Source organism: Ammospiza caudacuta, chromosome 6, assembly GCF_027887145.1.
Source record: "Ammospiza caudacuta isolate bAmmCau1 chromosome 6, bAmmCau1.pri, whole genome shotgun sequence".
Taxonomy (NCBI): domain Eukaryota; kingdom Metazoa; phylum Chordata; class Aves; order Passeriformes; family Passerellidae; genus Ammospiza; species Ammospiza caudacuta.
Window position 1 is genome coordinate 31256759 of NC_080598.1, and position 23057 is coordinate 31279815.

At 38.1% G+C, this 23057-nt stretch overlaps 1 protein-coding gene across 4 annotated transcripts in view; it reads right to left on the reverse strand.

Annotated features, from left to right (window-relative positions):
- SIPA1L1 (signal induced proliferation associated 1 like 1) overlaps positions 1 to 23057 on the reverse strand; it is a 200468-nt gene that overhangs the window by 10390 nt on the left and 167021 nt on the right. For all 4 annotated transcript variants that reach the window (XM_058806878.1, XM_058806877.1, XM_058806879.1 and 1 more), the window contains 6 exons: positions 17778 to 17927; positions 13096 to 13220; positions 10405 to 10523; positions 7656 to 8095; positions 1565 to 1804; positions 316 to 481 (listed from right to left, as the gene is read on the reverse strand). In XM_058806878.1, coding sequence (XP_058662861.1) covers positions 316 to 481; positions 1565 to 1804; positions 7656 to 8095; positions 10405 to 10523; positions 13096 to 13220; positions 17778 to 17927 — 1240 coding nt within the window. The remainder of the gene's footprint in view (positions 1 to 315; positions 482 to 1564; positions 1805 to 7655; positions 8096 to 10404; positions 10524 to 13095; positions 13221 to 17777; positions 17928 to 23057) is intronic.

Sequence of the window (23057 nt, forward strand, 5' to 3'; positions counted from 1 at the left end):
TGTCAGTAAGCCACTGTCTAGTGATGCAATCAGAGAAGAACAGTTAAAATATGTAAGACAACACTACAGGATTTTCCATAACCCAGCAGTACTATTCTTTGCAATTTGGCATATTAGTCTCTTTAAATCAGCACACAAAGTTGTAATAATATTGCAGAGACTGTAGTAATGAAACTTTTCAACAAATTGGTTCTGAAGTAATCAGCTACAAAGAGATTATTTTCTGTCCATGATAAGAATTCACGGATTGCCTTGCATTTTATTTTCTTGCTATGGATGAGAATAGAAAATATCCTATCTCTCTCTTTAACATACCTTAAAATTCTTCTGGGATTCAGGTGTTGGGCTATCAAGATCTATCAACTTCTTCAGCTCCTCTTCAACAGTGGACTTGGACGCTCGCTTTGGGGATGCCCGCAGGTCTCTTGCCGATGCCCGCAGCCGAGGGTGCGCCATTTCATTGCCATCGCTCTGGTGACGTCTTAAATGAAATGGAACAGACACATTCAGGTCTCAAAGCCCTGGGGCAGGAGGTATGAATGAAACAAGAATTATAGCACCCTCAAAGTTTTTAAAAGAAAGTATTTAAGTAGAGGGCACAGAGGATGGAAGAAATTTCACTACTATAGCAGAGACTCACCTTAGTGGATACCTGTGGGAGCACTAAGCTTGTTTAAAAGCATCAACTAGCAATACAATTAAATAATTGAAAGGTTAATGTAATACATTTTCCCAATAAGGGACTGAATCCGTTAAAATAAAATATATTCTGTACAAACATAAAAACACGTGTCGTCAGTAAGCCCATAAGCAGCAAATCACCAAGTTTCTTTAATATTTCAACTGGCTTTTTATAATGTAATTATCACAAAGTTTCACCATTTCCTTTTGACAGTCAGCTCTTGGTATCATCCAGGGATACTGTGCCTGACTCAGTAACAGTCAAGAAGGTTTGAATAAATTACTTTGAAATAGGCTTTCTGAACTACTTGCTTTTTGAGTCATACTTAACAATATTTTCACCAGTAAGTTGTTTCTCAATTTCTCTTTCAAAAGAGATGCTTGCATATTGTAAAGCTGAGATACCTTGGCTTGCTTTAAGTTTTAAGCCAGTTAGACTGGATACTGGCAGCAATTTAACAAGGCAACATGGAATGCCAGTGTTAATACACAACATGCATGGTACTACTACATGGATGAGAGGTTTAAGTAAAACTCAGGCTCTACAATAAGACGATTTTTAATATTTGCTCAAATAGAATTTTGAGTCACCTTTAAGTAGTCCCGAGAAAAGATAAGCTTTAATAGGACTGAAATCCATAGAGCTTTCTAGAAATTATAAAACCCCCAACTTTTACAAGTTAACAGGGAATGAGATTAGCCAACTATCAAATACTTAAACCATACTCCAAGAAGACTAGATTAGAGATTAAGTTCTACAGAATATGAACCATTGTATTGAACAGTCTTGAGTTCTTCTCTACAGAGAGCTGTCACAGACCAAAATGTTTCTTTTACAATTAAAGCAAATGATCAAACAAGAAAAAAAACAAACCAGTCTTACTTTCTTGAATCCATAAAACCCACTGAGTTTATTGTCCCTTCTGGCTTTTTCCATCCGATCAGATACTTGCTAGTAGCACCCTGGCGAGGGTAGAAAGTCCTAGGACCAGATGAGGAGGAAGAGGAGGAGGAGAAAGAAGGTGCAAGCTGGGGAGAAGTAGCAGAATGAAGCTCTTCTTTAGGTGAGCTTCTGGCACTGGTGAAAACAACAGGGCTGGCAGAGTGTCGTGAGCTCATGGTACTAGGAGAAGAACATAAAGACAAAAATTGCCCTCAAATCTCTGTATACAGGCCTTGTTTAATTGATTTTAGAGCAGAACTCTGGGCACAAGATGTTATTCTTATCAACAGCAGATAGAGTAGCAAAACCAGTTTGCTCTTCTTAAGGGCCTTCCACCAACATGTCATTAAAAACACCTCACACAGTAATGGAAAAATTTTGCAAGCAACCTCTGAGAATACAATACAACCATCCTTCACAAAATGGGAAACTGGCATTAGGCAGTTTAAAAGTAATACATGAAATTTTAGTTGAATTAGCAAAAAAGAACTGAAGTCCAAATTCTTGCTGGAATTCCTGGCTTAAAAAAAAAAACATATTTTGAGGGAATTTAAGCAGCAAGAAACATCTCTTTAAAACGCCAAAACAAACTAAAGAAGAAGCCAATACAGCTCTCAAAATAGGGCTTCCTGAATTTCACCTGAAAATCATTTATTAAGCATTTGCAAGAAAAAAAAACCAAGCTTAAATTGTGAAGTTAGAGCAGGTCTCTAACATATATTACCATTTGTCAAGACAGAAAATAGAGCTGGGAAGACCAACTGCAATTTGTTGGGAGGAGGAGAGGGACTTCAGATGGAAGATACTCTTTAGTTATGTTGATGCTCAAATCTGATGGAACTTGTTTCCTATCAGGAGTGCTAGGCCTTGGACAATATTTACTATAACAATCTTAAGAGGTCAGTCATCTATAAGCACAATAACAGGAAATCATTGTGTACAGCTTTAATACTGAAATAGCATTACATATCTGGAGACCAGTTTTCTACCAGGTCTCTACAACACTTAGCCACACTTTCATCCCTGGATCCAAAAGTGCAGTGAAGGAACTTGAACCAGATGGCCCCATGGTAAAGAACAGTTTCTGACTGAGAAATAAAAATTAGCTGGAAGGCTAAATAAAGTCACTCAATAATCTCTTCTACCTCTGCATTGCAGGAAATTCTTCATCAATCTTTTCATAACTTAATAAAACAATGCATTTTCACATCTATCCCTCTTACTGAAACAGAAAAAAAGAACTTAAGGTTAAATTTAATGTTGCCACCTGGGAAAATAATACCACCTACATTTAGTCTTAAGCAGTCAGTTACCTAATCTATGCCACTTGTCTGGCTCCTGCTCCAGTAGTCAATGAAGCAATATCCCAAGGAGGTGGTTCTGCTTGTCTTAAATTAGAGATCTCAGATATGCAGAGTGAATTAATGGTTTGGAGTTTCTTCTCTCCCTTCACTGACAACAGATGGAGTCAAAAGAATCACCCTGAAATCTGTTTCATTTTCATGTGGCTCAAGTTAAGCACCACGATTCCCAGCACTGAAGTGCTGTGGGCTTGATGAACAGTCTGGGTGCACTGTAGCCCAGGGGCATCACATCAGGGGCAAGATTCACCCTCTCCATTTGCATACAAATTAAATTACAATAATACAGATTTTGTATTAAATAATTATATTTCTTCCTTTCCTCCATCTCTACATGTGAAAGGCCTATACAAAAGACAGCAGACTAAGAAACACGGGAAGATATTTTCCTGTCCATCAATCCCATATATTTGGTGCTGCACAGCACAATCTTCATATTTGTAACAGATATAAGCAAGAATAATTTATAGCAAGAAAGTAGAGAAAATTAAGAGCTAGGGGAATAGGCAGTAAATATTTCTTTATTCCCCCTTTGTCTCTTCCAATACTGAAAAAAATTTCCTACGCATGCTGAGCAAACCAGCATATCTGTAAGGTATCACTACCACAGCATAAACTGCCATTTTTACCCTCTCCTAAATACACTCAAGAAGTAGAAAAGTCTGCTTCAGTGTAGGGAAAAAGGAGAAAGGAATCTCTGTCCACATTTCAGAATTCTTCAACCCATCAAGTATTTCTCAAGGAAGTGCTAGTTGTGACATATAATTTGTTAATAAAAACCAGTAAAAATAAATATTCAGCTCCTGGATAGACTATTGGTGTTGATCCTTAATGTTACTGGGGAAAGAAGGCAACAATGATGTTAATTATGCTCGACAAAAAATTTATATAAGATGCATATATATGTATAATATTTTATTATATAACATACTATAAATACACATTGTGCATTTTAGGTCTTATTATTTGAATATTTATTATAATATACATAATATAATAGGCACCAAGAGCAGCCTGGTAAATGCTAGAAAAATTAGCATGCAATTTAAAATACTGTTTTCTTTAAGGGGCATTGCATATTTTGAGGTGTGGTTTTTACGATATAGTATTTTTGGGAGGATATTCTGCTTCAGGACTATGCACAGAATTGTGAATATGACTGAAGTTTTTCACTCTAGCAGTAAACACAGGCAGGCCAAGAGGATACTGACAGGTATAGAGACCTGTCAATTGTTAAATGAGAGCATATTTGGAGAGCAAAAGGCTTTGGACATACTCTACAAAAACTAAATCAGAGCTCGAGCACTATAGGAAGTGTGATGGGAAGTTATTAGAATATTTAACACCAGGAAGCATGCAGAGAATTCATCACACTGCAACAGATGCCTAGACCAGCTTAGTTTTATCTGGAAGAGATTGAGTCCTCTTTCTCAGGACACAGAGATGGTCACTATTGGCCCCTTATCTCCCACTTCAATTATTGAGACACCAAGGACTGAATTACAAAAAACATTCAAATACTACATGACTGTCTGCAATAATTTCAGATGAGCCATTCATAAAAGCACTCTACAATAAATAATATTTTAAGTATCTTATAATAATCAGAATTAATAAAAAATGTACTTGATTACAAATAGTCAAGATTATCCTTTTAATTTTGGTAAGAAGGCCATAAGAATCTGTATAGCTTAGGTAGAAATAAAAGTTTGATTTAATTTTCTTTTTTGGAGGGAACTCATGCCATCAGCACACACTGCTTCATTTAATGACATTCAGCTATAATGATTCCGTATAATTACTGGCCTACATAATGCAGTTCTCCTGGGATGCTATGAGAAATCTGCACAATCATCAGGAAGGACTTTGGGAATGGGGGTGGAAAAGAAAAATAAAACCCAGCCAGAAGCTCTGCTATAAAAGTTAATCACTATAATTTACATTTTGCCACCAGTTCTCAGGTACAAGTTCTTTTATGCACCATTAAATGATCTGAGCAGTAATTATCACTCTTGTCTTCTACAGACACAAACACTCTAATTTGTAGTTATTTTCTTTTCTTTTGTCACAGAGATCTTTTTAGGGCCATATTCCTTTTCTTCTTGCTCAGAAACCTAATTTTAAAGACATTCCAGACATTATGGCATCCACAGGCAAAAGATAAAAAAATGAGAAGCAACAAAGGATAGCAATTTAGAAGCTGATTGAGAAACACACCAATTAAGCTGTTAATTTCTCATGAAAAGTAGCCTGTTCAGAATCTTTCTTTCGTCTCCCCTCCTTCACCTTTGTGAAGCAGGCATCTTCATAATAATCTCCATAATCTGTGCTTGTCTTTTGGAAGTGCCACTTTAACCAGCTTCCAGCTCCAAGCTTTTGTGCCTCCACAGAGGAAGCAATGAGAAAGGAGTTGGGAGCAAGCAGCTGGATGACCTAGGGTTCCACTGCTGTTCAGTGTGCAACCAACTGAGGATGCCACAAGAAACAAAATCAAAGCTTTTTATCCTAGACTGTGCCTTTGTTTGATTATGAGGCATCAAATACATCCTCTAGTCTTCAAAATAAGAAGTAATAAAGAAGGAACATGAGTCAATCTTTTATAATCTGCCACAACAAACGATGTGTGTGCAAGTATTTCTGCATTTCTCAAATATCATGTCCCACGTGTCCTACAAACTGCTACTACACCTTTTTGTAAAGAGCTGCATTATCAACATCCCAGTTTTAAATGAAACTTGGCCAAAAGAAACCTCAACTGTTTTCTCCAGAATAAAGCCCAGGAAACCTGTATCTGGAAATTTCAATGACAGCCCCAAATGACAAGGAGAATAATTCCAAAATTCCAATACAATCAGAGAAACATCACGTTAATTAATCCACACCAACTAGGGAAAACACCGTGTTTGGAGACACATTTAATGTAATAAATAACGAGACAACAACCTGAACACCAGTTTGCAGGCATGTTGCAAAGTATATTATATATGGAAGAAAAGAACTGTCATGGTGTGCCTGCTCTGCAAAGTGTTTCTTTCTATAAAATTTTCTCAGCTTTTCTAGGGAACTAACCCTGTTTGGTGCTTGAAGAAGAAACCAGAACCACAGATATACAAAGATGCCATTCCATTAGGCTTTACAATAAAGTTTCCATGACTTACATAAATTTTCCAGGATTCTTTAAGTGGCTTCAGAAAAAATCCTTCCAAATGACAATGCTACTAACTTTATTGCAATCAGCATTTTGTATAATAATCTCAACACTTGATGTCACTTCCAGTTACATTCAGACAAGTACTGCAGGACATGTGATAAATTCTACCGAGTGTTAAAAAATGCACATAAATCATGCTTATCTTAAAATAAAAGGTGTAACACTGCAGACAATCATACAGACTTTTTATCTTCAAGAAAGGGAAACACACAAACAAGGCAGAAATCTAAGTCCCTCTGCAGAGTGTTTTCTCCAGACTTGAAGTACTTCAAGCATATGTAGCTACTGGAAACACACCAGTCTCAAACACCTGGGTGGGATTTCTATCAATTGAGCATGAGCTTTGGTGCCAAAAATGGCCAATGAAGAGGCAGTAAACCAGAGTGGGACCACCATTAATGGATTACTTAGTGAAAATCACCATGACAAAGCACATGCAGAACATTACAGCCTCTATGACAACCCCTTATTTACAGCTACTGTATGAGGAATTAGTGAACTGTTCTCAAACATCTACTCTTGCACAGTGGCTTTGTTCAACAAAATTACCAGAAATTGGTTTGGACTTCCAGTCTGTAGGTATTTTTGCTACACACTCAAAACAGAGGTGTCTTGAGAATAAAAATGCAACAGTCAAGCTCCACAAGGCAAACAAATTATGATGATCCCACATCCTCCCTGAAAGACCTATGTTTATTTTTTTCTTGCTGCTAGTATGACAGAGTAGGAATATTTTTTGAAAGCACACTGAATATTTCTTGGAAAATGGGTTAGGAAAACGGTCTAGAATATTTTCTGGTTGTAGTAGCACCAATTAACTTGTAAAGTGTGTATCTTCCATTTGAGGTGTTTAAGCACATTACAGACATCCTTGATGTTGCTGATTTTACAAGTGGCAAAACTGAGGGAGAGAGGGAAGGTGACTGTAACCTGTCATACCCATGAGCCTGGAACAGAATGAGATAATTCTACATGTTAGCACTCCCAAGCAAATTGCTCTTGCTATTGATCTGTGAGCAGATTTCCAAACACAAAGACTGGGGGAAAGAAATGCAAAACATCTGAAATGAGTACTTACAAGACTAAGAATAAATCCAACATTAAACTATTCATTAATAACATGGACAGATCTCCTTTCTGATCCACACATGAAGTGCAGTTGTTACAAGACATTCCCCATGAACACATCAGACATGTCTGTCTTGCACACAGTTCAGTAGCAGCAGTTTAGTACAGAATATGCTCTTAAAGACTTTTAGTACTATAAGGAGTAGCAGATGCGAAGACTAAAGATGGTCTTAATTTCAAGCATTCTGCACAGTGAAATCTTTCAAAACACTGATTAACTTAAGTAGAAACCCTTCACTTCAACATCCACTTCTCACTTTTGATGGAGAGAAGTTAGAGAGTGAGAATGGGAAAATGATAGGGGGGCAATCATGCAAGAGGTGAAAATTACCTTGTATGCGAGACAGCATCACTTAAACTGTAAGCACTGTTCTCCCTTGTCAGAGGGTTGGAGGCAGGCTGACTCTTGCTGTGAATATCCAGGCTGAGTGAAGATTCAGCTTTGCGGTCCATGTGGCTGTCCTTTTCCAATGTCCTGTCTGCAATGGAGACCACTTCGCTGGAGCTGTGCCACAGCGGGGCCACCTTCTCCTTGGCCAGGCCCGTGCGGGGCGAGGTGGCGGCCCCCAGGGAGGCGGTGCTGCCGTGGCTGGGCCCGTAGGAAGTGGTGTCGATGCCGCTGTCGGCGGACGTCCCTTGAAGGTAGTTGTAGCTGTTGAGCTCTGACTCCGTGCGCTCCCCACTGTCATACCATTTCTCATCGCTGTGAGCACTGGAGGCGTTGCTGGAGAGTGTATTGCTGCTGGAATGGCTGGAGTAGTGGCTGTCAGACTACAGAAGAAACAACAAAATTATGGCAATGGAGAAGAGAAAATAAAGGGTTACAAATGTCACCACTGCACAGTAGGAGCTCTCCTACCTGGAGGTATTGGATAAATACACTGAGGAGACTAATAAACACTAAAAATTGGATTCCAACACAATGCACATCCTCTGTGCTGGGAGCACATAAAGATGTTTCTTATGGGTTTGGAAAGCAGGGAAAGCCTGAGTCTATTATATTTTGTCCCAAAATATCTTGCGGTGATTCCTTTCAAGCACAGCTCTGCTCAGTCCAGTCCAATGAAATGGGTTGAACTAGGTAGACTTTGACTTGATTTATAACTACAATGATTAAAAATATTCTAATTTTAAGAGTGTAATGTTTTAGAACATGAAGCACAACTAATCCACAGAAAGAGAATGCTGGTTTTGTAATCCAACTGCCTATCAAAAAGTCAAAGAAGAGCATAGCCACTTCTCTTCCTCCTCTTGGCACTAGGGTGTCTTACCTCCTCAGCAGGAATGTCCTTTGCAAATGACCAGTGAACCATCATTTAACTAATTGGAAATTGCTTTCCAAAAAGCAGAGTTGCATGAAAAGCAGCTTTAATGTAATGTTTTTAAATTATGCCATCAGGTCATGCCAGTCCCTGGCTGGTTTCTATGTCCTGCCCTTGGTCACAGCCCACTATTACAAAGAAACTGAATGTCCTTAATTTCATAGTGGTGGAATATCCCATTTCAAGAAGAATTTCTTTTGTCATACACTTACTGTTCAGTAGCTCATCTACCTTTGGGGTATTTATAACCACTTGAATTCTACTGAATTTATCTAAGTTCTCATCTACAGAATCAGAAACGAAGTAGCAGGCAACAGACCTGTTGGATGACCACATGGCCTGGGAAAAAGGGAATTGATGGAAAGGAGACTGAAAAGTTTTCTATTTGTCTACCATTTTACTGAACAGACATATAGATCCTAGACAAATATAAGAAACAGATACTGCTTCTGTTTTCAGAAGAAAACAGGGAATAGATGCATACTGAGAACAAGGAATCATCAGTATCCAAGTCTTTATTCAATATAAAGAAAGAATTGACAGGAAAATAGGGGAATATGAAGTTGATCTGGACTCCTAGTCATCTCCAATTAAAGTTACTTTTCTTCATTAAGAACTTCATCACTTGCCCATCCATCTGTCCACATAATAAAGATTAACTTTAACAATGACTAAACCAGAATAATGCAAGCATTAATAAATCCAGTATTGCACTTGGCACTCAAGCTAATGAGTTATGTACTACATCACTATGCAGTCAAATACATCTCATGAAAAACAGGTCAATCTAAACTTAAAAACTAGTCTGTGCTTCTAAGAATACGAAGACAGGTGTGTTACTCTTCGGGTTTCTTTGGTGTCTTCTTTAAATAATACATGTGGTGTTATGAATTAATAATCTAAAAGCAACACCGCCAACTTCATTGAAAGAATAATGGTGGCAAGCAGGAGTAAATTAAAGACTGGAACCAATTAAAGGCTTTCACAGATCTAAATAAATGCAAGTAATACTTTCAGTAACATCATGCAAGACAACTCTGTATTTTAGCCTGCAGTACAAATAAGAAGTAGTAATACAGCTTATTGAGTAATTTAAAGCCTAAAGTGTACTTCTTTTATTACAGTGTCTTCAGTAATTTTCAATACATTTTAAATTTATGAACTTTACTGTATTTATCTATCTCTCTGTATACAAATTGGGAAGTGACAGTCTCCACAAAGGCATGAATAGTTAACTCTGCAGAGACAGAATTTACTATTTAGAACTTCAAAACAAATAAATCAAGTAAGGTTTTTTTCAGCAGGATTCCAGGAGACAGACTTCCAACAGTGTATGTTATGAAAAAGGAGAAAATACAAAACAAAAATCACCAATCTGTCTCAAAAGCAGCAGCTTTCTGGCCATTGCATTAGAAGATACACTAGCTAAACTGTAAGTCTTACATGTGAAGTCTAGGAATAGCTTTGCAAATTTCTACTAATCCTTTACTTCTTACAAGATAACAGACAAGAGGTTGCTGTCCAACTGGCAGCAAATCTTTATTAACTAGTAAATACTTCAGTACACTGTGCTGAGGATTTAGGCACCAACAGGTCTGCTCTGCTGCATTCTCCATGTTCTAGTAAGGAACAGGATTATTTTTCTTTGCTTTTTTTTTTAATTGACATTCGAAACATAACTTAGAACAACACTTTTGGTATCAAGAGCTTGTAGAGCAAAAGTGAACATTAAATAATCCCTTTTTTGGAATAACTTACATGTCCCTGCTTATTTGGAGACAAGTGTACCACAGGATCCTGTCTCATCAGTCTTCCACTGGGGCTCTCTCGGAAGGACGGCAGTACTTTTGAGACTGCTGGGAGATGGCACGTTGGCTCTGCAACACAGCACACACCATGGACTGAGAGAGCAGTGCTACAAACTAAGAAAAAATCTAACCTTATCTTACACTGCAATTCTTCCAACACTACCTTAGCCAAAACCAGGCACATATTGTGACAGAACACAGGGGAGGAAGTAGGGGCCCATTCCTGCCTGGTGTAAATCATTAAAGCTTCATGAAAAACCAGCTGTCACCATTCTGACTTGGGTTAGAACAACCTGAACAGTATCATGTCCCCACTGTCCAAATCAGAGCATTTAAACAGCAGACTATTCCCTTTCACAGGGTACTGACATTGGATCTCTAAATGCTTGATACCTGCTGACATGAGATTTAAAAGACTCAACACCCACATTTCCTTAAATGGCATTCTATGCAAGGCAGGACAATAGCAAATCTACAGTGATCACTTGAATGAATCCATTTTCCCCAGTACAACTACTACACATATTTCTTACCAAAGTTGAGTTAAATAAATGTTTTCTATCTTTAGCACTGCTGGCTGCGAATGTGGAAACTGCATAGATGTACAAAAGGAATACTTGCTAAACTAAACCTGACAAAAGTGAATGGAAGTCAAATCACTCATCTTACATGGACACTCAGAGGAATACACTTCGCCAATAAAACTCATTTTCCCAGGAGATAACTGTGAAGGTCTAGAGGGTGTTCAGACACAGCCTGTTAGGAAGGTAATTGCCTTCTCAGAGCCCAAGGTCAGTATTTTAAAAGAATCTCTCTCAGTTATGAGTTTTACGTATACTTCTACACATATTCTGCTCTCATCAAGTACTTAACAATATCCATTGCAAATAGTAGTGTTTTCTCCACCACAGTTACAGTTTGTTCATCTTGATCTGCAGCATCATGAGCTTTTTAAAAAACAAATAAAAGCTGTGAGTTTTTTTAAAAGAATAATAATCATAATACCAGTAATAATATCATCATCAAACTTGATTTCCCCTGGCAAGTGGTAGCAAGCAGTGTTGGTGAACACAGAACAAAGTGCTCTGTAGCAAAGGATAGGCCCAGGAAGGTGTCAGTGTGTGGATTCACTACACCTAAAGCCTTATTTACCCTGAGACAGATTATCCCAAGTGGAAACGTACATGTGTCAAAAAACAAACTTTCACCTGGATTCACCAGATTGACAATAAAGTCTCGATCAGAGACGCAGCTTCCAATTCTATGAAAGCAGGACAATACACACGAGATAAAATACAGGGATTTTACATCACTGTGCATTTCTCATCGTTTTCTAAATGCTGGAGACATCTCTCCTACCATGTAATTTTCCCTGTTCTTTCTGGCTTTATTTATTTTGCTAATATGTTGACACCTGACACTGTAGAACAGAACTTGTTGGCAGCTCCCTCAGTGCCAGCACCAACACTGAACTGTTGGTCTGCAAAAGTAATGCTGAGCAAAAAGATCATTTTTACATGTGTCATTACCATCACAGCTTCAAAACATATGTGATTAAAATTGTTCTGTCAAAACGAGAACTGCAGATTAGTATAATCATAGTTTTTTACTCTGAGTATGAGGGGAGTTGTGAGGGAGGGACTGACAGATGGTTTTGATGACAAGGCACAGCTTACTGAGGTTGTGAAGGTGTGTGAACCAAGAACATCTTCAGAACCAGAGGCTGGCAGCATATGCCTTAAATTCCTCACGTCACTGAAGTGTATTCTCCCTAGAACATTAGCCCATTTGTGCAGTGATGCAATCAAGTGATGCAATAGTGAAGTACGGTATTGTTTAATCAAGTGTAAAAAAATTTAGAGAAACACAATCTAGCAACCTTGGCCAGGGTCATCATGGTGGAAAACTGCTGTTTGTAGATAGGACATTTTCACTGGTGTCAGTCTTACCGGTAATTCCTTCAAGTCAAGCCATAGTTGTAGCAAAAGGTCTATGCGCAAGGACTTCAAATGAAGGTCTAACAATGTAAATTCTCAGTTCCTAGCTGTTTTTTGTAGTTAATGTGTTCCCTCAGCTGACAGCTTAATTGCTACATGCAATGAAAATGTATACATTCGTGGAAGGTGATTACCTACTTATAGATTTACTTCACTATTTAAACTTTAATTGCATTTTTTCCATTTTATACATGGTGTTTTTATAGTTTCAATGATCAAACAATCAATTTGCTTTTATATAGCACATTTGAAAAGGAAGCATCACAAGCACTTCAGCCAACTAAGGAAAAATTGAACTAAGCTAAGCCACTCAGGAGAGTAGGTAAGGTCAAGCAAGTCCTCGGCAGCAAGACAAATTAATAAGTGTGTCTGCCCAGCTCCTTCTAAAAGGACAGAATGTTTCAGGGTAAGAGCATTAAGGCAGATTTAATCCCACAATCAAATAAGGAAATGAAATCAGTTCTTCCTCAGGTGATACTCCTAGGTCTCAAGGAAGCAGACCGCAGAAGCTGCAGTGCAGGCTCCAGACCTAATTATTCATGCTGATGACCAAGGCTAACTCTGAAAGGCGCTGAAAGCAGCGCCCTTGAGAGGGCTCAGTGTGTCCAGGAGAGGCAGGGCCAAGGTCAGAGCTCCGTACGTACCCAGCTGGTCAGCGATGCTGTCCTCGCTCCTCTGCCAGCTGGGCGTGGACTTGCCGCTGCCGCCCGTGTCCGACTGCGTGCTCTGCCTGTCAATGGAAGCGGGGGATCTGCGGCTAATTCCAAACCTGTTCTCCCCAAACACAAAGCACATAAGCATTTTAAATATACAGAAACCTCACACAAGGGGAAAAAAGAGCACTTTTAAGAAGCCAGTGTCAAACAACAGGGCAAACCAATGCACAGCACAAATGCTTGAGGGATTTATAATTTCATTTTTGTGGGAGCTCTCCAGACCCTTCTACCAGCTTTAATGCATACGATTACAATATACATTAATTTATTGAGCATCCTTGGGCAAGAACAACTGGTTACAATGCTACAATTGAAAAATAAAAAAACCAGATCAAAACAGCAAGAAAGAAAATTAAGTGTTTTTATTTACACAGATGTTTACATGAAAAGGTGACCAGACTGTTACATGGTAATAGAAAACTCAACATCGTGAGTAAAATGTAGAAGTTTAGATAAAAATCACATAGGGAAATGAGGTGTGTTTATTGGGAAAAGATCAGATCCTTTCAACTACCTCAAACTAGTCAAAGAAAGCATCAGAAAGTTTGTTGGGACAATTCCATGGATCTCAGCCACTTCCCTGGGCTCCAACCAAGAGAATAGTAAGGTCATACCTCTGGGTGATGCAGACATATATGCCAACAACATGGATTTCTTTGGGACAATATTAACACTGCCAAATACTTTAAATAAGCCTCTATAAAGTCAGCCGTTGAATATGGATTCCCAAATCCTGATGTTTATAAATTCTGTAAATTCTTAAGTTATTTTATCATAAAATGATTTGAGTGGATTAATGCAAATTAAATATAGCTGTAAGAAAGTAGTGAGACATACACCTATTGCTGTAAAAGAAAGCATACACAGCAAAATGAAAAGTTCAATGGACTTTGCAAATCCTGTCAGAATAGGCAGACGGATTTCAGAAAGATCAATAAAGACAGAGTAAACTCAAGGAGATCAAGCTAATGACAAAAGAGACACACAGGGCCCATGTGCCACACTGAGCCTACATGCCTCATATGCCTAAAAGCCTGTAAGACTTGAAATCTACAGTTCTGTATAACATAGAAATCACTTATAAGTCTGCAAGAATTACAGCTTGGTTCAGAAATAGCAAATCAATCATTAAGAATTCATCAAGAATAATGTATTTCTGAGGTTTTTATTTTAATCAGACATATTCTGAAAGAAAAAGAAAATCCTTCAACTCTACATGCACAGGATAATACACAAAATAATTATAAACTGATATATCATCGCTATATCAATGAGTTTCTCTATCTGTAATGTCTAATAAAACGAGAAAAAATAAAGTAGCCCAGCTGTGATGTCTACTCCATGAGCTACAGACTGCCCCACACAACCTCCAATGTAAGACACCTTCCCAGCTGTCAGAGCAAGCTCAGTTACCCCACTTGAAGTTCACACACTTGGTAACTCAAACCCACCACAGCACCATTAATTATATGGCTCAGAACAACAAAATCCCACTCTCATCCTCAAGAACAAGCAGCTGGAACACACTTGTAATGTGCAGCACACACTGAAATTTCAGCCTTCTAAAAATTCACCCATATGTGATCACCCCTTTTGTTCACTGCTCCCTGATACAGCCAGCATACATTTTGATGAATTAGAAAATAAGGAAAACCTGTATATATCTGCCTTCTGAATATAAACAATTTACATTGAAATTATGCAAAAAGTAACACTTTTCCTTTTCTATTCACACAGACTAAGTAGGATTTCACTGATCCAATACCTAAATTAAACATGATGACTTCAATACCAATTCAAGATATGTAAAAAAAGTCTAAACACAGCATTTCAAAGGTGACTGATTTCTTACACACTGATCTGTAGTCTAACTTTTAAGATTTGTAAACAAACTCATGAGAAGAATGTGTTTTCATAATAAAATAACTAGAAGCTGGTATCTAAAAGGAAAGGCCAAAAGCCTAAACAAATCTGGGTGCAATGAAGTTGCACTGCATCAATATTTTGTTTTCTCTTGTGATACCCTCTTACCTAATCTCCATTATGTTCATATGCATATAAGCTGTCAATCTATGTATGATTAAATTTTACTTTTTACAATAATTTATTGTCAGTGCAATAGCAAATGCACAAGCATAGCATAAGTGTACAGAACACACAAAAACACATCAAGATCAATGTGGATATTCTTGAAGGCAGGGAAGTTTTTGCCTAAACCCAGCTTAGGATATGGATCAATAATCTAGAGGCAGCAATTACTGCTTGTACCAATGTCTGACAGAGGCTGGACTCACCATTCTCCTGGTCAGATAAAGTTCACAAACCTTCCAATTGTCATACTGTGTAACAATAAATAAATGTATGCACAAATGGTGAGGTTGAGATTTCCTGCACTGGGAAATCTCAGAGAGTAGTGTACCTAGAGCAAACTGGAACTTCACCTTTGGAAGATTACCTTCAGGACATGGCTCCCCCTTGGCCCTTATTTCAGCCTATCATTCTCTCTAACATCTTAGCAACTCAATGTTACAATTTCTCTCCCCTACTTTAACACCACACCCAGGGTAGTGCTGACCAGCCCTACCTGGGATACCAAACACAGCTGCAGAACTGCCTGAACCTGCTCTTTCAGACCAATCTCAACAGAAGATGAACATGGAACTGCATCAGCTTTTAGTAAAGGGACAGACACTTAATTGCTTCTTGAGGCAAGGAAAACATTCCTTCACAATCACATTTTTCATGCTTTCCATTTAGTCTTTACATGCTTACCATTTAGGTAGATGTTTGGGAAATCCTGAGTAAGCATGATTCATGTGTACAAGGACAGTATAAGAGGCAAACTGCTTTTCTTATGGGAATAGAACAAAACAGTAAAATAACTGGAATCAAGAAATTGGGATTTTTCTAAAGAGCATCCAATAAAGAACATGCAAAGTTCACCTATTAATTGCTTCTTTCATTATTCCATTTAAACTGTGTTTCCTTGCACAGAATTAAAACTTCAACTCCAAAATGACAGTACAGCCAATATTTCTAAGACACATCTCCTTGCTGAAATTTCAAAATGCTTGAAGAATGGCATAGAGAACATATTTTTATAACTAATTTAAAAGATGGAAAAGGGTTGGATTGGGTGCTGGTCTGCTCTGAGGACAATTCAAACAAACCTTCAAGTGTGTCTGAAAATCCCTTCCTACTCAAGCAGTTTTGCTTGTGGTGGCCAAAGGACATATGGCAGCAATACCTTTTTTGTAGTGCAAATGATGTAGTTGGAAAAGAGCAAACAATAAGGGGAGCACAAGCTACTCATCAGAATTCAAGGTAACACAGAAATGCTGCTGGCGTGATGTGAATGAGCCAGAAAGTCTACAGAGGATAAAGAGGTTAATTGCCTTTTTCCAGCTGCAGAGCCCTGGATACACCTACATCTAGTGTTTCCTCACAGCAAACTTTAATAGGTTTAAGGGCAAATCTCCTAAAGTCAGCAGGACTTAAGCACAAGCTTAAACAATGACCAGAACAGGCCTGATAGTGTCACGAATCAAAGCCTTCATGAAGGTGGGCAGCAGAGAAGAGACTGACTCTTCATAGAACCTCAAACTGAGCTGCAGGAAGGACAGGGGAGGACAAATCTTCAGTGCTGGGGAGTAAGCAGCAGTACTTTTTCAAACACGTGCTCAGAACAGTGTTCTCTGGGCTGACACAGAGCACCTAGAGGCAAAAGACAGTGCCCTTGTACTAAGCAGTTCCGGACAATGGCATTTAATCCCACTAATAATGTATCTTTTAAAACAAAGATATTTCTACTTTATAGAAGACCCAAACCAAAATGAATTACACACAATGACCTGGAAAAGCACTGAAGAATATTTCAGAGGGAAGGCTTGCAGTGTGAACTATCAGCAGTTTTGTCCTTTTATCTTCTCTATAGGAAGTAATTTGGAATGTAGTTGACAGCTCTTCTGCTGCCAATTTTTTTTCTCTACTTGGTGATCTTTGATTTATTGGTCCTTTCAGTGCTCTCTGAATATGATACAGATTTAACTTCTTCCTCTGCAAGTTGCCCCTTACACTGACACTTCAGAGAGTTTGAAGACTTCTGGAAAGGTGGAAGCTTTAAGACAGAATTACTGTGAATATGTGAAAATGAAGCTAGCTGTGGATTAATTAGCACTTTTGTGCCTACACATCTTAGCTGCACTCAGTACTACTTTGCTTCAACTATTAACTGACTGCAAAGTCCCAAACCTATTACTACTTTTCTTTTAGAATCTAAACCTGTGAAAGGAAGCAATTTGCCATGTCAAACCAGCACCTTCAATGAAGGTTTTTAAATATATATAAGTCCTTCTGTGTAGTAATCTGAGCAGCGGTAAACTAGGAAGAGAGAGAGCAGTTAGGCTGCAAGGTAAAAGCGGAAGCAAAGGATTGTTAAAACTGGCTTTTTCAAGAAGCATGACAGTGTTATTTGAAAACAGCCATGGTTTCATGCATGTAAACAACAGCTGACAGGAGCCTGTGTAAGCACTCCTTGAGCACACATTACAACAAATGAAACAGAACAAAAAATCTGCTGAAACAGAACATGTAAAAAGTCTGGTGCCTACCCTTCTGGCATAGATTTTTGTCTGTACGTGCCCCCAGTAGAGCCGGTGTCACTGGAGGAGGATAAGTTGCTTGGAGAGTTGCGGCACTGCTGCGACCTTGCTAAGGCAATGGAGGAGACGGTGACGTAGACATCGGAGCCAGGGGACAGCCTGTGAGGGAGCAAGGGAAGCTGCAAATCAGCAGGGTCACACTGCAAGGCATGCTCAAAAACACCCTGCAAACTGCCACAGCTGCAAGCAATGGCGTCGTGGAGACAGAAGAAATCCCATCAGCTGAAGGATCAGACATTTCCCCCTTATTATCTACTGGAAACCATGAAAATCAACTGTAAAACCCTGGGTGCATGGGAAGAAATAAAGGCAATGTGGGAAGAAAATTCTGGCATACATTACAGATTGATTGTAAAGAATAATGAAACACTACATTCCTCATCAAAATAGCAAATAGAAGAAAATATTCCTAATTCTCATAGCAAACTCTTGCCTAGAACTTAAACTAAATGTAGTGAGCTGCCTATGCAAACTCTTCCAAGAGTATCAAGTTTACCTCTACGCCACCAAACTTGTCCACTTTAAAACACAAGGACTAAAAAAATGCAACGAAATTCATACATACCACTTTAAAGCTTAACATTCTAATACAAAACTATCTCAACAGATCAAGAACTCTGTTTGAAAATGCAGACCTGAGTCACATAAAGCCTTCACTGGTCAGAATAACCATACAGCAAATAAACAGTCTAGAACTGCAACACATGCAACTGGGCAAAATGGCTGGAAGCAGCAGGCTTATACTGCCCAACTCATATCCTGTTCTGTAGTCAAAGGCTTTTGTAGATAACTGCTAGCTTTGTGCATTTTGTTTCCCAAACCCCAGCAGAACTCACTGCTGTTAGCTAGTTCTTTGTTCTACTCAGTTGTGACTGAAGCTATTCAAAAATTTTACAGTGATTTAAGCAAAGTTTGAATTATGCCATTCACAAACATCCAACTCCTACTGTGAACAACAGCCTTTATTCATTTTATCTAGGAAAACAATAATTTGCACAAGTTAAATAATTTAATATTTGAAAAACAGATAATGACTTCAGTGAAACATATAGACAAATTGCCTCAGCACCCAGCTCAGGTCTTGGGCTTCAGAAGATCTTAGCCTGGCCATTTAATCTGGATCTCTAAAGGAGTGGCAGATTTTAAATTGGGTCTCACCACAATAACGTAAAAACTTGAAAAGTTTAAAAAATCTTTTGGAAATAAAAACCAATTATTGAACTGATTAATTGTACTTATGTATGCACTTATATCAAAACAGTGTGTGCATATATATTTATATTTACATTTATATCAAATGTGCATTGTCCTTCTAAGTACTTTGCAAGAAAGCAGTAAACAAAATCTTAAAATGGAAAGAGCAGTACGACTGGATCAAACATTTTTGCCATCTGGAATTTCATGAAGTGCATATAACTAATAGTAACTCTTTTTCTGAGACAAGAAAGGAACTATCTAAGGCCTGACCATGGTAAGTGCTACACCAATTCCAGTAATGCCTTTCTAGTCTACCAAACATATTTAAACTTATCCCACATTTATCAAGCAACTACTCTGAAATATTTGCTTGCTAAGAACATGGTTGAAGACTTGTAAACTTGGGGACCCATAAGCCAAGCAGTTTATTTTCCCAGACGCACTCCTCTAAAAAGAAGAAAGAATCGTTTGGCCACACAAAAAATGCACTTCCATTAGCATTCGCTCACATATAAAGGTATACACATTTAAACTCAGTTACACTTGTAGAGCAATACACAGTTTAAAATGGTGACCTTTCTTCCCAATGCTAAATTGGAATTGATGGTAAGGAAACCAATTACTTCTCAAATAATTTATTTGAAATTTTTTCTCTTGAAAAATGCTTACATTTTCATTTCAGATCCAGCAATGCCCTTTTGTTTTCTTCCTATGCCTTACCAAAAAGTGACAGCACTGTTCAGAAAGAACATCAAGATTTCAAAACTCTATGTCATAGAGTTCTAACTCATTTACAAAGAGGAAAGACCTTGAGGGCAAACAAAATTGTATTAGAAATGTGGTCAGAACAATAGAGATGAACAACCAGTGAGGTAAGACATTCTTTTAATTAAAGCAGAAGTATATTTTTGTCAGTACAGTTCACAGTTGCACTAAAACACACTAATGCCATAAGACATTTCATTTTGTGAAACATATAAGAGAAAAAAATTTAAGAGCAAATTAGTTCAAATTGACTTTTTGAACTGCTTTGAAATCTTTTGATGAAAGGCACTTCCCAACACAAAAGGTGCATTGTGTTGTGTTAGCAGTATGCCCCTATAGCTAAAATCATCTGAGCCTGTCTTTTGTTTACAATTAAAAACCATACTAAAGCAAGCTCTTATCTATTTCAAAAGTGAGTTTTAAAAAGAAATGCCAAAATGGTTAAGTACATGAGTCCCACAATTGAATTTAAAAATAGGCCAAGCGTCCATTACATTAAACAGATACAATTACATTGAAGTCAATTGAACTAGGATTATCCCATGCATGATTTAGTTCTAACAGATCTAGTTCATCTTGAAAGAACTGGTTAAGTCTTGCCAAGTATGGGAAGAACATCATCTTTTGTGAAAGCAGTGAGTGGAAAGGGCATACATTTATTTTGTTTAATATGACAACACAGACATTGAAAGCATCTTATAATAAATTAATTTCTATGCCATTAGCTCTAATTTTTCCCACGTATTCAGGGCACATAGTGCACACATCAGAAGAAAAATGTCAGTCTAGGTCACTTTGTGCCTATGGCCTAAGGCAGTCTAATTACAAGATCATAGACAGGTGCTTTTTCCTGTAAAACTGTACAGGCACAGGGCCTACACTGTGCTACAACTTCTCCTGCAAGAGCTGCAGAGCCCAGGAGCAAAGGAGGGTCAAGGCTGGCAAAAGAGGGAAAATGGCCTTACAGTCAGTGCTGACTTGGCAAACTGAATTCTTACTTTACACTTGCTGGACCACTCGATGTGACCACTACTGTATTTGTTAATGACAATTTTTCATTTGTCGTTGCTAATTTCAGTTTTTCAAAAGGCCTTATTTGATGTTAAGGCCCACTATATCGCTGAGCTGAAATCTTCCTAAAGCAGCTGAAGTCAACTGAGGCTATAATTTGAATATACAAAATATTAACAATACTGGGCACACTTCCAAATATGAGATGGCCAAAATAAGCAGAACAAATAATTAGAACATAATTTATCTCTCTACCTTTGTTCTAATTCGAAGATGGTGAATGACATCTCTTCTCACACAGGAATTTTGAAAAATAAGTTTAATTAATACCCATGAAGCATTCAGAAACTATAGTAATGGGCACCACTGTAAAGCTTAGAGGGGAATTAGTAATGGCATCTTTACAACAGTATTTGAATGTCATCCAGTAAATAAGGGACAGAGTAATGAAGAGGAAAAGAAAAACTAAATCACTCTTCTTTAATGAGCTGCCTCCACTGTGTGAATTGAATGAGGCAGATGTCGTCTGTTAAAAGAAATTCTTGTAATTTAATCAAAAGAAGCATCTGATATACAGTTACACAAGAGTTCTGAAAAAACAGCACAGCAAATCTTAATTCTGGCATGCTTACCTTCCATGTGTTTGAGTTTTACAATCCTAGTAATACTGCAAGCCACAACAATTTGCTGCAAACACCGTCTCAAATGCTCTCATGTTTAAAGGAAAACAATCCATTCCATTCAAAAAGGAAAAAACTCCATCAATTTTGAAGAAGGGGATAGTGAATGAAACAGAAAAGGCAATTATGCTGTCATGTTGTACCATCTCAAGTTTTTGGGTTTTTTTCAAGTTGATCATCACCTTTCAGAAAACACATATTGTAAAAAGAAAAGACACCGAGGCAGGCAGTGGGACACCAGATGTACAGAAGAGTTTGTGTATGAAGACACACTGAACAAGCCCTGTGGCTCCAGGGATTATAGAGAAACTTATCCTCTCTGCTTCACTTCATCCAAACATGAATTACACTGGACCAAGCAAGCAGCGATTACTCACTATCCCTCCTGACAAAAGAACAAGTAGGAGGTCTAGAACTACCAAGAGACCAATTAGCAGGAACCTGGATGAAGAGATAGCAGCCACAGCAGTACAGGTGCACCCAGCTCCAGGCAATCTTACACAGCAGACAGCCAGGGGACTGTCAGACCTGGTAAAAAGAGTCTTCCTTTACACTTGTAAGCATTTCCTATGCTTTTCCCTGGTCCCCACTGATGGCCCTTGTCAAAACAACAATGACCAAATCTTGACATGACACAGCGTGGCTCTTCTCAGATGCTTTTACATTGCAAGAGCTTGGCTGCACAGGCATGCATACCAACAAACCTCTGGTTTTTCCACTGCGACATCCAGCTCTAGGTCCCAGAGCTGGTACGAAGTGTGTGGAATAGAATCTCATGTTGGTACATGTTTTAATTAGAAGAATGTTATGAGAACATTTAAATAACAAATCTTCAAACCCTGTGAGGTAGGCAGTGTGTGTACTACAATGCTGACTTGACAGGTAGCAAATGAGCAGAAACACCTGTTTGTTCATATTTGGAAAAATGTCACTGATGCAAGATACACTGCAGCAGATGAGGATTTTTAGGTGATACAGGAACAGTTTAAAATAGAATCTGCCTGCAGGAGTTAACCTAGAAGCTACAACTGGCATAATTACTATCACTGACTACATGGGCATCATTTCAATAAATATGGAGTCTTAGGGCAAGACTGTGCTTCAAAGTCCTCAATGTGACACAAAACCAATAAACGATATTGTTCTGATACTTCCATACTGCAGAATTTTACTGCCATGTGTGACTGCAGTCATGCTGTAATTCAGTTTTCCACTTGGTTTAAAATATTGACTGTGCTCAGAAATTTTCTAGTTAAGAGCCTTGAGCTTTCATCCAACAGTACTCAACTACAGACTGAAGTGCTCAAGTCCAGACCTGAGTCTTCAACATACTTTCATCACTGATTTCCACACTTTTTCAAATGTCTGTCGATCAAGTTTTAGTTAAAACTGGTTCCAGTTTAATTGACAAATTAAGAACAGATAATTATCTGCCATTATCTCCTTTCCTTACACAGTTTATTAAGAGAGTGTGGAAACCAAGTGTACAAAAAACCTGAAAATTGTGAGAAGAGGGGAAATAAATAAAAAAATCAAGTGCTATAATTACATGTTCTCCAAAAACATTAGCTCTGGT